This window comes from Coregonus clupeaformis, chromosome 11, assembly GCF_020615455.1.
Source record: "Coregonus clupeaformis isolate EN_2021a chromosome 11, ASM2061545v1, whole genome shotgun sequence".
Taxonomy (NCBI): domain Eukaryota; kingdom Metazoa; phylum Chordata; class Actinopteri; order Salmoniformes; family Salmonidae; genus Coregonus; species Coregonus clupeaformis.
This window is the reverse complement of record NC_059202.1, coordinates 50,699,467-50,723,192: the sequence shown is the minus strand read 5'-3', so window position 1 is coordinate 50,723,192 and position 23,726 is coordinate 50,699,467. Positions and strand designations below refer to the sequence as shown.

Genomic DNA, 23,726 nt, shown 5'->3' with positions numbered 1-23,726 from the left:
GGGATGCTTTTCTGCAAAGGGGACAGGACAACTGCACCATATTGAGGGGAGGATGGATGGGGCCATGTATTGCGAGATCTTGGCCAACAACCACCTTCCCTCAGTAAGAGCATTGAAGATGGGTCGTGGCTGGGTCTTCCAGCATGACAACGACCCGAAACACAGAGCCAGGGCAACTAAGGAGTGGCTCCGTAAGAAGCATCTCAAGGTCCTGGAGTGGCCTAGCCAGTCTCCAGACCTGAACCCAATAGAAAATCTTTGGAGGGAGCTGAAAGTCTGTATTGCCCAGCGACAGCACCGAAACCTGAAGGATCTGGAGAAGGTCTGTATGGAGGAGTGGGACAAAATCCCTGCTGCAGTGTGTGCAAACCTGGTCAAGACCTACAGGAAACGTATGATCTCTGTAATTGCAAACAAAGGTTTCTGTACCAAATATTAAGTTCTGCTTTTCTGATGTATCAAATACTTTTGTCATGCAATAAAATGCAAATTAATTGCTTAAAAATCATACAATGTGATTTTCTGGATTTTTGTTTTAGATTCCGTCTCTCACAGTTGAAGTGTACATATGATAAAAATTACAGACCTCTACATGCTTTGTAGGTAGGAAAACCTGCAAAATGGGCAGTGTATCAAATACTTGTTCTCCCCACTGTATGTATATAGACACTAACAATCAAACGCAAACAATTCACACAATGAAGTTATGAAACAATGAATGTACACAAATTGGCGGAAGAGAGCGCATTCTGGAGAGAGACGTGCATTGTTCAGCCACATTCCCCTTCTTCTTGGACTGTGCCATCCCAGCGGCCTCCGCAATGGACTAGTCTCGGCCTCCGCAATGGATTAGTGCCATAACAAAATATCGATATTTGCTACTGCTCGACTAAAAAAAATAATCTTGGTCAACCAACAGCCTACACATAATACAATTATCTTGATAACTAGATGCATGTGGTGTGAATTGCTGAAACATAATGATCCCAACGCTGGATGAACACTTCAACACTACCCAAGCTAGACGTATGGGTGGTCCCGGGAATCGGGACAGTCAGTGCCAGTGGTGGAGTCATTTGCCCAGCCACCACACCAAATGCAAGTTCCAATCCAAATTACTCACAACCTTTTCCCCTTCTTCACCCCTTGCTTGGAAAGGGCTCCCACACGTCAACGTCATGAACTGTCACTGGAGAGCTCACTCCAAGTGAAGGGAGGAAGGCAAGGGGATCATTTCAAATGAAACTGGCCTCAACTTGTCCAATAAGAAACAGTTGTTTTCAAGTCGCAACGTGTTTTGCTACAGTGTGCCCCAATAATTATGACCCAGACCAGAGAATGTCCGTTAGGTCAGGAGGGCAAATGACCTGGCCCCAAAACACCCCGGAGCAGCTGACAGGTCCTGGAGTCCGCTGGAGCCTGAGCTGACATTAGCATACCTGCTGTTGCTCTTCCCACAAAATAACATGATTTACCGAGACCATATGCCTGGAGATTTGCTGTGGTCTGACCGCAGAAGCACGTCAGCTGCACTTTTCCTAGTAGCTCCCATTATAGAGGCTGTCACCGAGGCAGCACCGAGCCACCAATATCATATTCTAGACTACATGTCATCAGCCACCTTCTCAAAGCTCAAATGCGTCACACGTTTGTTGTGTTCTGTATGCATCCTAAATTAATGGACAGTTAAAACCATTAACAACACCATCGACTTGGAATATATGGCTTTTTACTTGGCTTGGTTGGGATCGTTTCAAGACTCTCTACCATCATTTTATTTTTTTTACATTCATAGGCCCACACCGTGATATAATCCAGTGTTGCTTCATGTGTTGGTTCAATTCATAGTTGTTGTAAAGAAGGATCACCTATGTTAGCAAGGCAAGGCTCTCCCTCTTTGAGTTATAATTAGGCTTGGGCGGTATCCCGTATATACCGGTGTATTTTGAAATAGACTATTATTTTCTATACCAAAAATTTATATATATGCCAAATAACTTCTCTCCAGCTCAGGGTGCCAGCTATGCATTTGGTTTGCAGCAGAGACAATCAATCCCCTCCTGAAACAAGAAATTGTGATACATGTTTTTATGTTTGGAAAGAAATAGCGCCCCTTGTGTGCAATGCCGGCAATACCGTGTACCCCAGTATGGTACAGGAACGGTATGAAGGTATGACTATCTGGATACCGCCCAAACGTAGTTATAATTCATGCTCCTTTCCTCAGGAGGGCTCTGGCACTCTCGTTTTATTTGGGGATGAAAAGTCGCAGTTTACATTGTGGAGTCGTGGACGAGCGCTTAACATTTCTGAGGATGAGCAGTCAAGTGAAAACTCGGACTATCCTGAATAGTGATACTTGTTCTTCAAGAAAGCCATAGTAATTTATAATGTCACTGAGTGCTGCTTCAACATGACCAAGAGAGAAAACTGCATGTTGGAAGGGATCAGTTTGAGCAAGGCAAGGCACAGAAATCACTTATCTTGATCCATAATAAAGTAGTTAGATTTGGGATGCAAGATGTTTTGTAGATCAGGGGTTCTGCACAGTCTGACTGCAATGTAGCCTTGTCACTCTCAAACACACAGAATATCTCTTCTTTACCACCCCTAACATCAGACCGCTGCCAAGTGTATAATGGGTCTCCATCTCCACAAACTGACACAAGTCACAAAGGCAGGGCCCAGCCAGGTATTGGTTGTCAGAGTGGATGAATAATGACTATCTCCTTATAGAAATACCACTCAACCAGATGCAGTAGCCACAGGGCTGTGTATTCTAGCCTCGGCGCGGAGGCAGTTAGAGACTGGTTAGATCACACAGGCATAGCAGGCTCCACCTCACTCTCAATCTCACTCCAGCAAGGCACCTGACAACAGGCGCCACAGAAATAGCAATGTCTGTTTCTGGTGTGATGTCTGCAAGTCTGTCTGGCCTTTGTTCTGTGATATCTGACCAATTTCCATACGAGGTGGCGGTTAGGAGCAGATCACACCGGCAGGGCAGGCTGCACCTCGAGTCACTCCGGCTACGGGCACACACAGCTCTGTGATATCTCATCTGATTTCCATACAAGGTGCTGCTGCCTGCTGGAGGACCATCACAGTGGTACATAATCAGTACATCAGTGCTCTGATGAAGGCCCCATTAAGACGTTTCCATCCCAACATTAACTCCAATTCTGCCTCAATATGGCCTAAATTTCATTGTTGCATTTCCCCTGATGAAGACAGACGTGTCCAATCACGCTGTGAATAGGGCTCCATGTTGACAAGAGGCAGCCAGGGCCTGATGACAAGACCCGCCCCATTAGCTCCATAATCATATGGAGTGTCCCTGGTGACAGTGGTTATGGATGAGGAGGGATGCCACCCACTCTGCCCAGAGTGGATGAAAACACACTTTGGTGATGAAATTTCACTTCCTTATGTTATAAAATACATTTGACCAAGACAAATATAATTTCTTCATGTTCTGAATGATTCAGTGGGGTCTTTCTTTAACATATTATTAACATACAGTACCTAATACATCCGATAATAAGCACCGAGCTCTGTTGACAGAGCAGTGCCACTTCGAGTAAGCAACTTAAGAATTTTGCATGTTGTGGTGGTGGTTTTGATGGGAGACCCTAGTGAATGGATGAATGACTAGATGGATGATATTGACATTTTCTAGAAGATAGGCAAATAGGAGCCTGATTTAGGCTGAAGCAACTCAACTGTGGTCTAGCTGGAGCTAGAATGCAAATCTAGCATCAGGTGAAGAAGGTTGTTGGCAGGAACAGTGCAGGCAGCAGGGATATAGAAAGACTAGAAGCCTGTTACAACCGGCTACCACAAACCAAAATACACTGAAGGCAGACCCAGATAAAACAAAGGTTCCTACTCTGGTGTATTTACGGCTTAGAAAAGCCCCCCAAATAAAGAAAATAAGCTACTACTGTAGTTGTTACAACCAGAGTAAAGTCCTGTTCGAGACGGGCCCTTAACAAAGAAATAACATTCTTCTAAAATAAAAAAATAAGCAACGTCACAGAACTCAAGTCCAATTATTTTTGTTTACAGTCTTCTGCTTAGATGGCGTCCCTCCAACGCGTCTTAAAACTGTCAGTCACCAACTAGCGAGCGGCTTTCTGCTCCACTTAGGCCTCTGTCCAAGAGGGGAAGGTTACCCAGCCCACCCACATGCTCTCCTGGCTCCTGCAGCCTATCCAAAGCTGCTGCTCGCATTCTCTGACCTAGCCTGGATGGTTTTTTAAACGTAATTGTTTTCTGTCTTTATTTTTAAGGGTGGATCAGCTTTAATATTGCAGAGAGAGTGTGGGTTCTATCAATGTAATTGTCTGTATATTTGTTTTGTATATTACTTTATGTTTTATTATTGGACCCTAATCCTACCACCCCTCACCCAATTTGAATAAAATAATGAACAACAATGCATAGGCTCCTACTTCCATCTTATGCATGCTATATACATGGCCACCTGAATGTTACTGCTTGTATACTGGTTCTGCGTGTCGTTTTTCCCTGTTGTGTGCACTTGTTCCATCTGGGTCCTGTTCATAAGACACCAATCAAAGAAAACAAACTGAAACAGGGATGGACTGGGACTACCTCGACTTGTCCAATAAGAAATGCTTATTGTAACTTTCCATTGCAAAATGTTTTACATTTTAGTCATTTAGCAGACACTCTTATCCAGAGTGACTTACGGTTAGCGCATTCATCTTAAGATAGCTAGGTGGGACAACGACATCTCAGTCATAGTAAGTACATTTTCCTCAATAAAGTAGCTAGCAGCAATGTCAGTGCTAGTAAAAGGGGGGAAGAGTCAAGTGCAAGCTCAGAAATTATTGTAAAAAATGTATGGGGGGGTGGGGGAGCGCCGTGGGATTATTTAAAGATACTCTTTGAAGGGACAGAGAAGAGCTTTGACTGGGCTGAGTGGGAGCTGCCCTCCCGTAGGAGTGGGAGGGCCAAGAGACCAGCGGTGGCAGAACGGGATACTCAGGTTGGGGTGTAGGGTTTGAGCATAGCCTGAAGGTAGGAAGGGGCAGTTGCTCTTGCTGCTCCGTAGGCAAGGTCCATGGTCTTGTAGTGGATGCGAGCTTCAACTGGAAGCCAGTGGAGTGTGTGGAGGAGCAGGGTGACATGAGAGAACTTGGGAAGGTTGAACACCAGGCGGGCTGCAGCGTTCTGGATAAGTTACAGGGGTTTGATGGCACAAGCGGGGAGCCCAGCCAACAGCGAGTTGCAGTAGTCCAGACGGGAGATGACAAATGCCTGGATTAGGACCTACGTCGCTTCTTGTGTGGGGTAGGGTCGTACTCTACGTATGTTGTAGAGCATAAAACTGCAGGAGCGAGACACTGCTTTGATGTTTGCAGAGAACGACAGGGTGTTGTCCTGAGTTATGCCAAGGTTCTTTGCTCTCTGGGAGGGGGACATCGTGATGGAGGTCTTGGAGCGATCAGGCCTTCCCCCGAGAGGAAGATAAGCTCTGTCTTGTCGAGGTTGAGCTTGAGGTGGTGGGTCGACATCCAAGCTGATATATCTGCAAGGCACGCAGAGATGTGTGTCGCCCTCTGGGTGTCAGAAGAGGAGGAAGGAGAAAAGTAGTTGAGTGTCATCCGCATATCAATAATAGGAGAGACCATGTGAGGATATGATGAGTCGAGTGACTTGGTGTATCGAGAGAAGAGGGCCTAGAACCGAGCCCTGGGGGACAACAGTAGTGAGAGTATGTGGTGCAGACACAGATCCGCTCCAAGTCACCTGGTAGGAGCGGCCTGCCAGGTAGGATGCAATCCAAGAGTGTGCAGAGCCTGAGACACCCAGCCCTGAGAGGATGGAGAGGAGGATCTGATGGATGAGAACAAACGACAGAGAGTCAGCTTTGGCAGTGCAGAGCGCCTCAGTGGCAAAGAGGAAAGCAGTCACGGTTGAGTGACCCGTCTTGAAGCCTGACTGGTTAGGGTCAAGAAGATCGTTCTGAGAGATAGCAAGAGAGTTGGTCAGACAGCAAACTCAAGTGTTTTGGAAAGAAAAGAAAGAAGGGATACCGGTCTGTAGTTTGACGTTAGAGGGGTCGAGTGTTTGTTTCTTGAGGAGGGGAGCGACTCTGGAGTCAGAGGGGACGCAGCCAGTGGTCAGGAATTAGTTGATGAGGGAAGTGAGAATGTTTCCAGAGATTGTCTGGAGAAGGGAGGAGGGGATGGGATCGAGCAGGCAGGTTGTCGGGCGACCGGATCTCACTAGTAGCAGGATTTCATCTGGAGAAATGGGAGTTTTCCATTGCATGCCCCAATCATGAACGTAACCCTGGACTGGCAGCTGATTTAGTGTTGCACAGTATACCAAAACTTTGGTACTTTTTCGATACTAGAACATGAAAACGTTTCGGTACTAGAATGTGTTACTTTCCGTACTTCTGTCAAATGTGTCTCGCGCCGACTACTGATTGAGGATCTGTATCAGCACAGACGATGTCCCATTATAGCGTGAGAGCACCGTGCCTGCTGCACTTACTCATTACTAGCTCTAGCCTGTCCTGAGGAACCGCTGCACTCACTGGGAGTCTGGGCTACGTCACCACTCATGCTGCACAGAAGTTAACACAATTGAATAATTCAACACGGCATGTAGAAATGTTGAAACTTAATTATTGTTCGCTCCCATTCAAGATAATCTTTGCTCGAGCCTCGAAATGAGTGTGTGTGAATGACATCACAGGTCATAAAAAGAGACCGCATGCACTTTTATAAAAGAAGAGATAGGTTCTTCAATGCAAATGTTGTTGATCAGTACAATAAAATAAGTCCCAAAGGGAAGGGGAACAGATTGTTTTTCATCTATAGCCCCATGAATTCAGCCAAAAAATGCTAAATAACTCAACGCATGCACACAATCCTTTTGAATATGCATTCACCTGTATTGTAAATAGGCCTAGGCTACATATTGATATAAGCAGTTTATCAATAGACTAGAGATTTACCATTCAAATAAATTATTACATTATGTCGTTAGATTGTTTTTTTACCAAAGTCAAATTGATTTATCAAAAAATCTAACATTTCAAATGTAATGATATTGAACTCAAAAGATCTGTCTGGATTAGTTGCCATTCAGTGACTTTGGCTAATACCTTTTTTCCCCCTTGATATCGAAGTAAAAAAAAAAAAAGTGGTATCGTGAAGCTGATTCCACATTAAGCTGATTCCACTCAACTTGGACAGTAGACCCTTCTAACTCATCCCATGTGTTGTGTACCATGAGTCTATGGTCCCCTGGTAGAACATATGCATGCCATTGCAATCGGCAACATTTTATTAGCAAGGCCTATAGCATGTGCCGCTGCCACAGGGACGTTTCGTACAACCTAATGGAATTTACCTTGGTTGGCTGAAGTTGACTCAAATTCCCAAGTCAGTTTCTGTCGTAGTGGTTCAAACTAACATTCAGCCCCCAAAGTAATGTACATTGATATTACGCTGTATATCCTGTTCATGTGTTCTGTAGTGTACCGGCCAACCAGACGTGCTGTATATGGGTAAATAACAACTAGCTATCCCACTGTGTCAATTACAGAAACACCCTGGTGGATGTATCTGATCTTTGCAAAATAAACACGCCACAAAGCCATCTGAGCGTGAAAGTTGACTACAATTACTGAATACTTTGTTGCGACCTCAAACCACACAAACAAAACTTGGAGGCGGCTTTGGATGGGGAAAAAACAGGAGCGAGAAAGAGGGTTGAAGAAGATGAATGCCCATGTAGTTTGCCTCAAACCACACCACACAAATTGGGGAGGAAAAAGGAGAGTGGTGAATATGTACATTAGGCCTATGTAGTTTGTTGTGACCTCTGCTCAAACCACACTTGGGGAAACTAGGGAACTAGGAGGAAAGGAGAGAGGGTGAAGAAAGATGGACATTAGCCTAGTATTTTGTAGCGACCTCAAACCACAATTGGACAAACTTGGTAAGTAGGAGGAGGAAAGGAGAGAGGAGTGAAGATGTAGGCCAAGGCCGTTGTATGTAGTTTGGAACCAAGTTTCTCATTTTAAATCCTTTGCATGGTTTTGACAAAATGGCAGCTCTCTTATAACCCTCATGTAGGATAAAGGTCAAAGATGAGTCATGGTGCTGTATCCCCTGTGAATGCCAGACTACCATACTAGACAATGTCTGAAGTAAGGGAGGGGAACAGTTTCTTCTTTAATTAAACATAGTTCCATGGTGCATCGCCACACCAGCAGCAGGAAGTGGTGGAAAAATGTGGAACAGGTGACAAGCCCCTCCCAGCCTTCAACATCTGTCTACATGGCTCACACACACACTATGCGAACAGCTGGCCCTCTCTCAGCCCCAGGAGTCAGTGCCAAGAAGCCACACTTTGCCCAGATCAGACAGCCACCCCGACCACTGTCAGTGTCCACAACAAAAGGATCACAGCATCATCGCACGTAGCTTAGCCCAGATAACACCACGTGTGCGTTTCAAATGGCACCCTATTCCCTATATAGTGCATTACCTTTGGCCAGGGCCCATAGGGTAAAATAAGTGCTGAGAAAAAGTAGTACCTGGGCAAAGGTAGTACACTAGGGTGCCATTTGGGACACTGCCCATCTCAGTGTTCCTTGCCAAAGGATCACACTTAAGCCCAGATATTCACTATCCTCTATCAGAGGCTCAATCAATCACAGAACACACACTAGTTAGGCAGAGATTATCACCTTTGTGTGTGCGTGTCCAAAGCCAAAAGATAGGATTCCTTGCATTCATCACTCCAGTCCCAGACCACCCCTAGCCTTTAGACCAGGGGTGTCAAATATGGCCTGCGGAAAATAATGGACCTACATTGAAACAGTTTCTTGATTGTGTCCATCTCGCCAATAATCACCTAAATGAAAGCTAGACAGTCAGGTAGTATAAAAAAATCAAAAAATGATGGATAGAGAACTATTTTTTGCAAATTTCGACGGAAAGGAAATATAACCAATTTTCAGTGCGGACCTCCGGACCTCGTTGAAGAGCAAATGCGGCCCCCAGGTCGAAATAATCTTGACACCCTTGCTTTAGACTAACTACAATTCAATTGCCAGACAGCCATGATTACATTTTCACTCAATCAATCATCCCTTGTTGATATTAGCCTATGTGATACTATTACCAGTAAGTTCACTGTTGGCTTTTTCAATATGTGTATTTGTGTGTGATGTGGGAAATGCATATCAAGTGCATGAAGTTGCTACAGCATACTTGCTGACCTCAGCTGTTGACCTCCGCTGAGATGTGTGGTGAGTGATATGGGGATCACACTAACACAAAGATTGTTTGTATATTTACAAGATATTTATGTGACCGCTCTAACAATGGAAATACATGTCTTCAAAGATGGAAGGCAGGCCAGAGGAGGGACCACTGGTGGAGCCATTCTAGCCAATGAGAGGGCAGATACGCTTGTGAACAACAGGCCATAGAGATAGGTAGAGGACTCATCTTTGTATATGTGCCACTATTATATGTTCCATTAGAGCGTCTGTGACAGCATGGGCAGCGACATTGAGGCCATCTCCATTTTAAGTACGGCTGTGACAAAGTGACAATTTTTAACATTTAAACTGCCATTTTTTATCGGTTTTCCAATAAAACGATGAGAAATTTTCATAAAGTTCCATGTGAATTCACATAGCAGCTGCCAGCAGAGGTTTGGGTCTCACGATGCATATCTTTCAGATGGTTCAGCATTGCACATGTACTATTACTGTACCTCAATTCCAACTCGCAAAGTTTGCATTTCCTTCTCATTTAACTTCTCAACGTATTGCCATACAGGACTTCGCTGCTGTCGCTTGGCCTTCTCTGCCATTTTTCCAACTGTTTAAGACGATGACGTAGTGGTGGAGAGTCGACTCCAAAATAATATTTTTCTCGACTCCAATAATTTATTCCTCGATTCCCCCGGAGTCAACTCCCATTTCTGATTTTCAAGATTTGATTCCGCTAGGATATTCTACTACGCGGAGTAAAACCTCTCGCTTCGCCTCTTCCTCTCTGACAAACATGCATAAGTCCATAATTAAATAACTGTTGCGAGTTGGACAGGCCAGGGGTTCGAAAGATTTCCCATGAGCATTATGACAAACGTATTTGTTACAGTTAAAAAATAAAATAAAATCCGTCTTGCATGGAAAGAGGAAACTGATGAGAATGCTTCCCGTGTGTTCTTATCTAGTAGGAAAGCGTAGGCTATTTGTCAGTCACCGTGTTTTAATGCAAATACATTGATCAGCCCATTTAATAATCAATATCAGGGCAAGGGATTTGTTGTAAAATGTTTACGTTTGTAGCCATGTAAGTCCCGTATGTTTCAGGAACTTAGCTGCAGAGCCAAGCCCATTTCTAGATATAGCTGGGGGGATTTCAGAGTGAACTGTGACTAGCACCGTAGAGCTTCATACCCTATCTATGGGTGTGAGTTGAAATCCACTCATGTTAAGCCGAATTAGCCTGGGGCATTTCTGAAAACAACACGTCTGTGTTTACTGGCTTCCTTTGCTAACAATCTATGCGGCTGTCACACGATTTTCATTAAAATTGCTCAATAATGTACCACGTGTGTTCTGCAAACCACCCTACACGAATCTCCATTACGGGAAATCGATGTGTTAACGGGGAACTAGCTACGGTCGCTGCTCGCTACAAATACGTATCAAACTGCCTCTTCGTGAAACACGCCGAGTACAAATGCATGAAATATCTCGTGAAAAATAACGCTAACTGTTACATTATATAGGTACTGTTGTGCAATGCTTGCCATAAAAAGCGTTGCAGTGGGTAGTAGCATTGTAAGTAATGTTCTATCATGACCTACCCGCCGTTACCCGAACCGAAGACTCCGTTGCTGTTCTATTCCTTTCGTTCTGCTCAAGCAAGCCGCATGAAAAAAATCAAAAGGGCGGCTGCCGCGTGTGCACGTTTCTCCCGCTCGCACAGTAAACATACACCGAAACACACAAGCAATCCTGGCTTGTATAAACTTTAGAATGACGAGAAGTCCGATCCTGTCTGGAACGTCAACTCCGGAAGCAAATGTCACTTGACTAGCATTTCCTTAACCAAGAAGTAAACAATTTTTTCAGTTAGCTAACGTTACCCATTTAGCTTCCTATTCAAACATGTCGATATTTGTGGCTCGTTATAATTTATTTGCAATTCTTTCAAAAATTGACAAATACATGTCGGTTATGATTAGCGTCTAAAAACAAGGCAATTGCTACTTACATTGTATCTTCCGAGATTAGCATCAACCGGCTTTCTACCGTCCTATCCGGAAGAAAATCCTGACCACTGTATGCCGAAGTCATGTTCAGGAGCTACAGTACAATTCACCACGCCGTAGTCTTTCAACAATGAAAGTGATGTCTACGTTAATGCCTCGAGATTAAACTCCTGCGCGACCACGAAGCGGGACAGGTGCAGGGAGGGGGCCCTTCTACTCAAAGCAGCAGAATGCGAATACTAGTCATCAGAAGCGGTTGACATTCGTCTTCTGCATCCCCCAACTAATTTCTCCTCCAATCCCCAGTTGAAAAATAAACTACAGGCGAGCAACTGTCAACTGCATGGAGCGAGAGAGGGGCGTGGCTACTTCCATTCCCTGTCAAGTATATCAAAAATGTTTGACTAGGCCAGGCTTCCAGTTATCTTGTTTGGCACTTCCATAGAATCCATACCTTATTTGACTATTTATTGTCAGTCTATTTGAAGCTGGCTGCAGTTTACACAAATGGCTCAATCTGACCTAAACGATATGTTTGGGAAATATGACAGGTGTTGATCGAAGGAAATGGAGACCCCCACATCTCCTGGCTAGACTACTACAGAACCAAGACAGACAATAACAGAAAGAGATGGATATTTATATGTAACAAAAAAAGGGAAAAGAGATGGACATTTTGTGAGAGGTAAGAGATTATCAGAGAAAGGAAAATTATAGGCTATGGCAACCCCATTCCACGAGTCCTTAGCTCAAGCACTTGGCTATTATTGAACCAATCAAGTAGTAATAGGAAATCCCCTTTCTATAATACTCCTCTCCAATAATTCAAATGAAATGCTCCACATTTTAGGTTGAGCCACTCGACTCCGAGTCCCCCCCTATTAGATTCTGGGCCAGTATTCAAAAAGCTCATCAGAGTAGGAGTGCTGATCTAGGATCAGGTAGCCCCTGTCCATATAATGATATTCATTATGATCTAAAAGACAAAAGGATCCTATATCAGCACTACTACACTGAGACTCTTTGTGAATATAGGCCAAGCAGAAAATATCCTTAAAAATTGTGTTTTTTCCCAGTCATCCTGAGTCTTTGCATGTGTCCCAAATGGCACCCTATTCCTTATGTAGTGCACTTCTTTTGGCCAGAGCCCAGCTTGCCATTTGGGACATTACCATTGCTTCGATAAGTGTCACAGGTCATGTTCCCCCTTTGTGGTATTGCTGTTGTTTTCTTGGGGGGTGGGGAGCCTGTCTTTCTTTGTTGAACTCGACTTGCTGGGTGAGGTTTCCCTATACAAACCCCCATCGAGGGGGGACTGAGATCACGGTTGTCAATTACTGTTTGTACCACAGCAGAGCAGAGCAGGCACCAAATGGAAGAAAACGGACTGAAACCGAGAGGGAGGGACTAGCTGAATTGTCCAATAAGAAATGCGTGTTTCCTCTTTCCATTGCAAAACGTTTTGCAACATTGTGCCCTAATAAATACAACCCGGAGCAGAGAGGGGCTGGCGGCCTAATTAATTGGACTGGGATTGTTCACTCGCAGCAGCTGCACATTCACAACCCCCAAAAATATTATTGGGAGTGTCTCACCAAGTTTAAAGTTTTATTAGTCATACGGGATACGCATGGTATACATCGTCCAACAAAATTCCTACTTGCAGGTTCATTCTGCAGACTCACTGATAAGAAATATCCTATTTGTGAAATCCCGGTTAATCCTTGTATCCATTGCAATTTTCAAGGCAGACTACAGTGCAGATTGTGTTGATGTTAGAGTTTCAAAGAGTTATGCGCTATGCATAGCCTACACACATACAATATGACTGTGACCTATTTTACCAAATAGGCTACATTCAGACAGGCACATACACAGTCTTATGAATGCCCATTAGGATTTAGGGGCTGGGGCTGCTATAAAAAGCATCTATCAAAGCATCTCTTGGTTCAGATATTATGTTGGAATGTTATGCATTTGGACTCTAATCTAATATTACTATCTCACACAACATCAAAGCTTTTGACTAGGCTATAATTGTGACTAATAATTTTTTCAACATTGTTTACATCTTTCTATTCTGTGGTATTCCTTTGCAATGTGCGACTATCCAGACAATCCCTAGCCCCTACAAATCAATTCATCCAGCATTTGATTTGCACCCCTTCTTAACCAATGGTGGAGCGGGTCAAGTAAAAATAGGCCAAATGTACAGAGCAACCCAAATGGGTTACATCACCTCTGTTTCTATATGTCGCCATGAACTTGCTGCCTGCCTATCTGCCTGGCTGACATACTTTCTCTCAGCTCTGAAAGCATTTGCAGAATGGCGACCAACTGAAGCTGGCACTCTCAAAATGGAGAAGGAGTGGGAGAAGATCTGAGTATGACTCAATGTTCTAATCTAATCTGAAAATAAATGCAGATTTTCATAGCTCGGCTGGCTGTTATGTTGGTTAACACTAACCTTTTTAGATTGGTTTTGAGTTACGTTTTTGGTGCTGGTAATACTGGTTTATGCAAATGTCTTATTGGATGATGAAAATGTTTCTGTGCCCTGCAGTAGACATACAGCTCATGTTGGTTTTGTCTGAAGGCGTCAGGGCAAGGCCTGGATGGATGGACTTGTTCGCACCACTGTCCTGTTCAGTGGCCTCTCTTTCATACAGTGGTAGATCCCTGTCCGTGCATCACTGACTGACAGACTGACAGAGCCTCATTTCATCATCTTTAAATTGTGATTTCTCATCTGCCCATTTTCTTTCTTCAATTTCTTTTCATTTCAGGGTGACGGAACTATCCCGATCCCTGTGGACCAATACATTAGTATTGTGTATTCACAATACATTGGTTTTGAGTCAAATAATATAAGAAGACACATGTATTTATTCACGATTGATTTGATGATAACTTCAATCAATAGGATCAATAGGCGATTTTGTAAAGATGACTGAAGGGGGTGGATTTTGAGCAGGGGGGAGATTTTCCCCCAGATCACAAGATAGATTGTGTCTCTTTTCTTTTCAGTGAAAAACATACACATCACAAATCTACCCTAACACACCATGGCATGAGAATGAATAGTTCAACTGAAAACAATGAATTGCTCCTATAACAATATCCATTATTCACCACCACAGGGACAAATACGCATTAAAAACACTGGCTAAAGCCCCAACCCCAACCACAACAAAAGCCAGCCAGGCTAGATCTGATTCATTCTGAATGAACGAGGGGCCAACCCAACATCCAAGGACAACGTACCTCAGAGATCCTAGGTCCTCATTCCTGACGGGGACACCGGCGGAGGAGGCAGAGGGGGGACAACGCATGCTGTTGACGTATAAGCTCTGCACCAGGGCTAGCTCCGACGAGTGTTCCAACATCGCACGGTACTCTTCCAGAAAAATCCACCTTGTGTGTGTTAAATGGACACTTCTCTTCTTCTCACTATTTCTCCCTCTCTCCTCTCTATCTGGGTAGCTTATTTCTCTCTCTGTGTCTCTCTCTCTCTCTCTTTCTGTGTCACTCTCTATCTGTGTCTCTCTGTCTGTTTTTCTCTCCCGCCCCTCTCCTTCTCGCCCTCGGATTTAGTGCAGTAGAGCGGCGCACACCCCTTTTGCAGACTGGCGTAGCTGAAATAAGCCTTTTTGACAGCTCATCGTGGGCTAATGCATTGTGCAGCCCGCGGCAGCCCGGTTCGCAGGCTGCAAAGCTGCGGCCACAGTAGTACTCTTCCTCTAATTGACACCCATATTAGGAAGAGTCCAGGAAATTGGACAAGGATGATTTATTCCTACTGTCACACTGAGTAGACTAGGATGCACGGGGTTAATAAGGGGAAACATCTGCAAAGTTTGCCAATGGTTCTCTGGATCTGTTTCTTTCTCAGGTCCTGGGGTTGAGGGGGTTTTGGCATGATCCCGGTTTCATGTTTTGCATGTATTTGAATGCTTGGATACAGGGGAAATACAGGGCAAATGTCGGTCAAAACCAGGTGTTGCTGTGACAAAGCAAATACTGTACATACAGGCTAAACCTCAGGGACTGCACTTGTGGTCGAACCACAGTCTATGGGTCAAACAGGGGAATCAATCCAACAAGCAAAGCACCACACCCTTTGTAACAGATACAGGAATATGTATGTAAAAACTGGATTCTGAAGTGTCCAATTTTTCTAACTACTCCGGCTACTAACTCTGCAATTACATGCAGGTCTTTGCCCAAGATTTAAGCTGTGAAAACACCAAATATTTAACACCAGGAAATATTTATTGGGGCCTGGCTTCTATCCAAAACCGCTATCCAGTCCAGTCATACCATCACTTCCTGAATAATCTCCTCTCTGACAGGAGGGTGTGCATATGTCACATGTTTCATGTTCCCTGGACTGACTGAGGATGAGAAGAGAGAGGTACAGAGAGGGGGAGAGAGAGGAGAGACAGAGGGAGTGATAGAGACCTTGAGAGAGGGGGAGACAGAGCAAACCCTGTCTACCTCTATGTACCCTCTCTCAAACTACAGTATGTTGTCATTATTACACTGGGGCAGAGATGGAGAGCATAGCTTGCTGTATGTTTAGCCAGTAAGCAAACATTCTGGTAAGCATAGGTACCTTTTAATAAAGGAAGGATTACGCTAGTCTCCTCTCTCAGATGGCATTTTGTTTGCACGTTAAGCCTGACGTGAACAGAAATCTCTCTGCAATACTTTGCTATATGAAATATATCCCCAGTGAGATATGATCTGCATTCCAAATGGCACCCTATTCCCATATAGTGCACTACTTTTGATCAGAGCCCTATGGGCCCTGTTCAAAAGTAGTGCACTATAAATGGAATAGGGTGCCATTTGGGATACAACCATGATCATATCCCATGGCAGTGTAGCATATTAGTTGTTTGACTATGTCAAATACTAGTGTGGTCCGTTGTCATATCTGTATGTAGTATAGCCAACTGTTCTTCTAATGTGTGTCCATTGTCTTGTTTGGCATGACAACACATGGTAGAGATGTTGGCTATAGCACAAACAGATCTGGTAACTAGGCCAGTCAAATGCACTCTCAACTTCTTCACATAAGATAAGCACACACACACACGTGAAGGGCATGTACATACAGTAACCTTCATACAGTATATTACTAAAACAGGATCCAAAACTAGTCGTTTTACATAAAGTGTTGTCACAGACCCTGGAGCCATTGGCCATCATCAACTGACAACAGGAACCAAAACATGAAGAGGCATACCCTTATGTAGTTTCAAAGTACTGACCTAATTTGCATAGTTACTCAGCATAGCTTATACACCTACAATACAGAGTTACCAATATTAAAAGAAGTATGGCATGCAGTCAGATCATTTCCTGTTTATAACTTGATGTTGTTTAAAATGACTGCTTTAGTACCGTCATTTGCATGGCAACTCACCATAGCCCATCCGGACTACACTACAGTGTTATCGAAGTGAAGAGTATGGCAGAAAGGAATACAGTAGGCAGAGAAAATAAACTAGAAAATATTTGACTATGCCATGCAGCCAGATTATTTCCTGTTGATGCATATAGTTACTCCTTTCATTCCAGGTACATAAAGAAACATCCTAGTGCTTTACCCTTACCACAACTTTAAGGTGAGATTTGCTCTGTAATATCCTTCTCTGACTCTGAGAGCCCAGGAGAAAAGAAATCTACGCCTCCAACCCCCATAGGCGTTCTTTATTGCTCTCTCTCTCTCTCTCTCTCTCTCTCTCTCTCTCTCTCTCTCTCTCTCTCTCTCTCTCTCTCTCTCTCTCTCTCTCTCTCTCTCTCTCTCTCTCTCTCTCTCTCTCTCTCTCTCTCTCTCTCTCTCTCTCTCTCTCTCTCTCTCTCTCTCTCTCTCTCTCTCTCTTCCTCATTTTCTCTCTCTGACTTTAAAGAGGAAAGTCATTTTAATCAGTTAATGTATGCTGTGTGTGTGTGTTGCATGTGGGCCGGGCGGGTATCATAGGGGATAAGACTGACATGGTGAAGGGGATCCTCCATTCCTCTGATCTGAGCATGAATCCCTCTGGTTTCAGCCCTACACTATTAGTTCCGCTGACATAAATATTTAAACGCTGATGTTGAAATCCTAGCTAGTCTTTGTGATGTGTTGCTGCACCATATAAAGCAGAGAGCAACTAAAGTTATTGTATTCTTGGCCTGCACTAATGAACTGATAATAGTATCTCCTGAAATACCTCTGATCGAAATGTAACATTCTTACACTGTACAGTCGTGGTCAAAAGTTTTGAGAATGACACAAGTATTGGTCTTCACAAAGTTTGCTGCTTCAGTGTTTTTAGATATTTTTGTCAGATGTTACTATGGTATACTGAAGTATAATTACAAGCATTCCATAAGTGTCAAAGGCTTTTATTGACAATTACATTACGTTTATGCAAAGAGTCAATATTTGCAGTGTTGACCCTTCTTTTTCAAGACCTCAGCAATCCGCCCTGGCATGCTGTCAATTAACTTCTGGGCCACATCCTGACTGATGGCAGCCCATTCTTGCATAATCAATGCTTGGAGTTTGTCAGAATATCAGTCTGTCCCTGATGTTTTTCCTGGAGAGAAGTGGCTTCCTCGCTGCCCTTCTTGACACCAGGCCATCCTCAAAAAGTATTTGCCTCACTGTGCGTGCAGATGCACTCACACCTGCATGCTGCCATTCCTGAGCAAGCTCTGCACTGGTGGTGCCCCGATCCCGCAGCTGAATCAACTTTAGGAGACGGTCCTGGCGCTTGCTGGACTTTCTTGGGCGCCCTGAAGCATTCGTCACAACAATTGAACCTCTCTCCTTGAAGTTCTTGATGATCTGATAAATGGTTGATTTAGGTGCAATCTTACTAGCAGCAATATCCTTGCCTGTGAAGCCCTTTTTGTGCAAAGCAATGATGACGGCATGTGTTTCCTTGCAGGTAACCATGGTTAACAGGGGAAGAACAATGATTTCAAGCACCACCCTCCTTTTAAAGCTTCCAGTCTGTTACTCTAACTCAATCAGCATGACAGAGTGATCTTTAGCCTTGTCCTCGTCAACACTCTCACCTGTGTTAACGAGAGAATCACTGACATGATATCAGCTGGTCCTTTTGTGGCAGGGTTGAAATGCAGTGGAAATGTGTTTTTGGGATTAAGTTCATTTTCATGGCAAAGAGGGACTTTGCAATTAATTGCAATTCATCTGATCACTCTTCATAACATTCTGGAGTATATGCAAATTGCCATCATCAAAACTGAGGCAGCAGACTTTGTGAAAATTAGTATTTGTGTCATTCTCAAAACTTTTGACCACGACTGTACCTGCTGAAAATGCTGTATCTATTACAGAAACATTGACGTTATATTATTCAGGAAATAACATCCATTTCAAAGTAACACTTTCCAGAAGGTGAATAGAACCTGAAAGGAAAGTCTGCACATCCGTAAACCAACCATGTGTTAGGCTACTGAAAGACACGTGAAAGGGTTTGAGACCTCTGTCTGTCTCTCTTCTCTCTCACTCTTTCTCAGTCACGTGCTCCCCATGACCCAAAGTGACAGGGTCAGTTTGTCTGGTGACTCGATGTTCACTAGCACTGCAGGAATTCTTTTTTACGCAAACGGAAAACAACTACCAGCAACTTTCTAATTTCACTAGTGGTTGCACTTTCAGATGGGTTTGATTGTGAAAACAGATTCTGAAACCGCTGTCTGTCTTGTTTTGTTGAAACCTCCATCCACATGCTTTGGTTCTGGGTGTTTGAGGCGTCTGATAGTTTTAAGTAAATAAACAGGTTGTGAATTTAAGCTATTTTTGGCCTGGGAGAAATACTCCAGTCCAAGCCCTGTGCTAATCAGCTTTCATTGGGTAGTCTAAACACCTTCAGAGGAACAATTTATGATTGAACAGATGCCCCGGCAAAAGCTGTGACTATTTGAAACTTGACACCCAGCAGCACGTGGGGGGGTGGGGGGGTGGGGGGGAAGAGAGAAAGAGAGTGGTGTGGGGAGGGAATATTAACTACCCAACTCCATAAGAGAAATGTGGCTAAGATTATCGACAGGACTAGACAGTCATGGTCATCACGAGAGGAGGAGGTCATGTATCTCTAGTCCTTCGTTACTCCTAGACGTCACTATCTCCTTGTAGGTCTAAGGTCTCACATGTCGCCAATATATCTTCTACTGTCTCATATATCACATCGGAGAGGATACAGTTTGCTTGTTAAAAGGATTTGTACGACATTTACATTATTCTTACATTAGCAGGGAAGAGCTTGTGTAAGTCCAGTTTCATTTCAAATGGCAAACTTGTGTACAAAATGTTTTAACTCTGCACGTATAATGCTTCATGGCTTTTTATGAGCCTACCACACTTTCTTATACAGGCATGTTGTATAAACTTTGTTACATATTGAATGATCTGTGTATTGTTGAATGAATGCATGGTGCTGCATAACCTGATAAAGCTAGCAGAAACATTTTTATTTATCTGTACAAACCACCTTAGGTCATTCATTCGCTTATTTTGCATGTGCAATAGGACACTTTTCACTTCTCTTTTTCCAAGGCCAGTCCCCTTTCACTTCCTCCTTGATTTCTTCACATCAGACGACCTTGTGTCTCTTCTCCATTGAGAGCCAGCTGTGTACACACACACACACACACACACACACACACACACACACACACACACACACACACACACTTTCTCTATCTCATAATGTACTCTAAAGGCCTATGCGCAGCATTCCATTTTTAGCTCACACCTACACTATCCACCCACCCAGCCACCCACACAACAAAACACAACACAGCCCAAGCATGACAGTATAATGCATCAGTTCTGCTTCCTGCCTGGCCAAAATGGTCAGTTTACTGTGAAGGTCTCATCAAGATGAAGAGCCCACATCAACTGAATCAAGTGGTCTAAAATAGACCAAGATGAAACGCCCAGCGTGAGATGTACCAAGCTGTGACAGGCAGCAGAAACGTATACTGTAGCTAGTTTTCTCCTTAAAGGCGTAATCTGCAATAGTTACAGCTGTTCAATGGTTATTTCATTGAACAGCTGTAACTATTGCAGATTACACCTTTAGCAATGAATTCAATATATGCCCATTTGGAATACAGATTGTTGCTTCAAATACCATCAAGATGTGACAGACAGCAGAAACTAATACTGTAGGTTCTTAAATGTGCACTCTGTGATATTTCCCGCTGTTCAATGGTTATTTAAATGAATGATATATTATATACCCATTGGAGTACAGACTGTAGCTTTAAATACCATCCCGATGCAAGTTACAAACTAAGTGCCTCCCAACTCATGGAGAGACAGAAGATTAAAATATTGCCTGTTACTATGGAGATGATTTCCCATGGTGTTACTATTCTTATTATTTGCACAGATACTCCTATACACTGTACATGAAAGGATAAGTGATCTGGAGCACAGAAACAAACAGCAACATGCTTTCTTCCTATACAGACTGCAAAACAGAAACCTAGATTCTGTTTTTAATGACACACCATTCACTGGGTGGCAGCGACTTATTTTGTGATCTCTGGAAGAGTGTTTGGGTTTCATTTCGCTGTTCAATCAAACATTGCGCTCAACATTTTACCTACAGGTAGAAAAGCAACAAAATAGTCCCCTGCATGATGTAAGCCTCATTATAAACCAATCAGAAATTAATTGACTAGTCTATTATCAATCCCATAGCACCTGTAGTTTGTTGCGTCATGGGGGAGGAGACAGACACTGCAAAAGCAAGTGAACTTTCATGATAACAGTTCAAAGGCAGTAAGTGAAGTGCTCCACATGGGCTAAACTATACACCAGAGAGACATTAGTTCCAGTTTCTACATTCATTATTTTGGAGAACATGATTTTTTGATGAGCATGCTGTGAGCAAAATGAATTCCACTTCGTCATTCACCAGAATCCAAAACATTGGATAAGAGCTTCTCTCTCATGTCTTCTTGGCATGTGAAGAAACCTGCTAGCTTCTGCATTAAGAATGACACCATGTGGTCATATGGAGAAATGCAAAATTGGAAGAATTGCTGTGTAATGGTACATAACCGTGCTGCACATTGCCTGACAGAAAAACCATGAAATGGGCAAAATGTTCACATACACCCATCATTTACCCTGCTCTTTATTTTAATTTTATTTTTTAATGGGGGTAGATCAGCTTGATATTGCAGATAGATTGTAACTTCTATCAATGTAATTGTCTGCATCACTTCCAATCCCCCATGTTTTATATACAGTGGGGGAAAAAAATATTTAGTCAGCCACCAATTGTGCAAGTTCTCCCACTTAAAAAGATCAACTATGACAGACAAATTGAGAAGAAAAAAATCCAGAAAATCACATTGTAGGATTTTTAATGAATTTATTTGCAAATTATGGTGGAAAATAAGTATTTGGTCACCTACAAACAAGCAAGATTTCTGGCTCTCACAGACCTGTAACTTCTTCTTTAAGAGGCTCCTCTGTCCTCCACTCGTTACCTGTATTAATGGCACCTGTTTGAACTTGTTATCAGTATAAAAGACACCTGTCCACAACTTCAAACAGTCACACTCCAAACTCCACTATGGCCAAGACCAAAGATCTGTCAAAGGACACCAGAAACAAAATTGTAGACCTGCACCAGGCTGGGAAGACTGAATCTGCAATAGGTAAGCAGCTTGGTTTGAAGAAATCAACTGTGGGAGCAATTATTAGGAAATGGAAGACATACAAGACCACTGATAATCTCCCTCGATCTGGGGCTCTACGCAAGATCTCACCCTGTGGGGTCAAAATGATCACAAGAACGGTGAGCAAAAATCCCAGAACCACACGGGGGGACCTAGTGAATGACCTGCAGAGAGCTGGGACCAAAGTAACAAAGCCTACCATCAGTAACACACTACGCCGCCAGGGACTCAAATCCTGCAGTGCCAGACGTGTCCCCTTGCTTAAGCCAGTACATGTCCAGGCCCGTCTGAAGTTTGCTAGAGTGCATTTCGATGATCCAGAAGAGGATTGGGAGAATGTCATATGGTCAGATGAAACCAAAATATAACTTTTTGGTAAAAACTCAACTCAGTCGTGTTTGGAGGACAAAGAATGCTGAGTTGCATTCAAAGAACACCATACCTACTGTGAAGCATGGGGGGGTGGAAACATCATGCTTTGGGGCTGTTTTTCTGCAAAGGGACCAGGACGACTGATCCGTGTAAAGGAAAGAATGAATGGGGCCATGTATCGTGAGATTTTGAGTGAAAACCTCCTTCCATCAGCAAGGGCATTGAAGATGAAACGTGGCTGGGTCTTTCAGCATGACAATGATCCCAAACACACCGCCCGGGCAACGAAGGAGTGGCTTCGTAAGAAGCATTTCAAGGTCCTGGAGTGGCCTAGCCAGTCTACAGATCTCAACCCCATAGAACATTTTTGGTGGGAGTTGAAAGTCCGTGTTGCCCAGCGACAGCCCCAAAACATCACTGCTCTAGAGGAGATCTGCATGGAGGAATGGGCCAAAATACCAGCAGCAGTGTGTGAAAACCTTGTGAAGACTTACAGAAAACGTTTGACCTGTGTCATTGCCAACAAAGGGTATATAACAAAGTATTGAGAAACTTTTGTTATTGACCAAATACTTATTTTCCACCATAATTTGCAAATAAATTCATAAAAAATCCTACAATGTGATTTTCTGGATTTTTTTTCTCATTTTGTCTGTCATAGTTGACGTGTACCTATGATGAAAATTACAGGCCTCTCTCATCTTTTTAAGTGGGAGAACTTGCACAATTGGTGGCTGACTAAATACTTTTTATCCCCACTGTATATATATACTCCCCTTTATTACTTTTCAACCCCGCCATCCTTTCCCTACTTGGGGTAAATTAGTGAACAACAATGCCCAGGCCTCTACTTCCAGCCTATACTTACTATCTACACCTTATGGACACAGTCAATTTTACAATAATTATTTTTTTATTTTTTTTATTTTTTTTGCTCCTGAACTTCTTCTACTCTCAACCTCTCCGATCATTTTCATGATGTCCATCCGGTTTGCCATATGCCATATCTTTCTAACTGTGCTCTTTCCCAAAAGCTCCCAACATACAACCTATATACTTATTATGGACACAGTATGCTTACATTATTAGTTATCTTGTTATTATTTGTTGTTATTTGTTATTAGTCCCATCCTTCAACTCCATTCAATACCTCCCATCTATCTCTTAACACCATCCATAAAGGATTTCTATTTGCCATATATATTTCAACCGTACTGTGATGTTTTACAAAAGTTCTGAACCTTTCTATTCTCATTGCATCTACAGATTGATTTAAAAATAAACCTTTTTGCTAGAAGTATTATTATATTATTGATCGATTGACTATGACTTTTCAGATCACC

General features: G+C 43.1%; 1 protein-coding gene across 9 annotated transcripts in view; it reads right to left on the bottom strand.

Annotated features, from left to right (window-relative positions):
• LOC121577077 (CUGBP Elav-like family member 2) overlaps window positions 1-14,801 on the bottom strand; it is a 59,199-nt gene extending 44,398 nt beyond the window's left edge. For 7 of the 9 annotated variants that reach the window (XM_041890831.1, XM_041890834.1, XM_041890833.1 and 4 more), the window contains exon 1: window positions 14,554-14,801. In XM_041890831.1, the coding sequence (XP_041746765.1) occupies window positions 14,554-14,675 (122 nt within the window). In that variant the 5' untranslated portion in view covers window positions 14,676-14,801. Of the gene's footprint in view, window positions 1-10,881; window positions 11,093-11,291; window positions 11,596-14,553 lie in introns of those variants that run through there. The other 2 variants (XM_041890839.1, XM_041890841.2) reach the window with 2 other exon arrangements.
• Window positions 14,802-23,726: the final 8,925 nt, after the last annotated feature.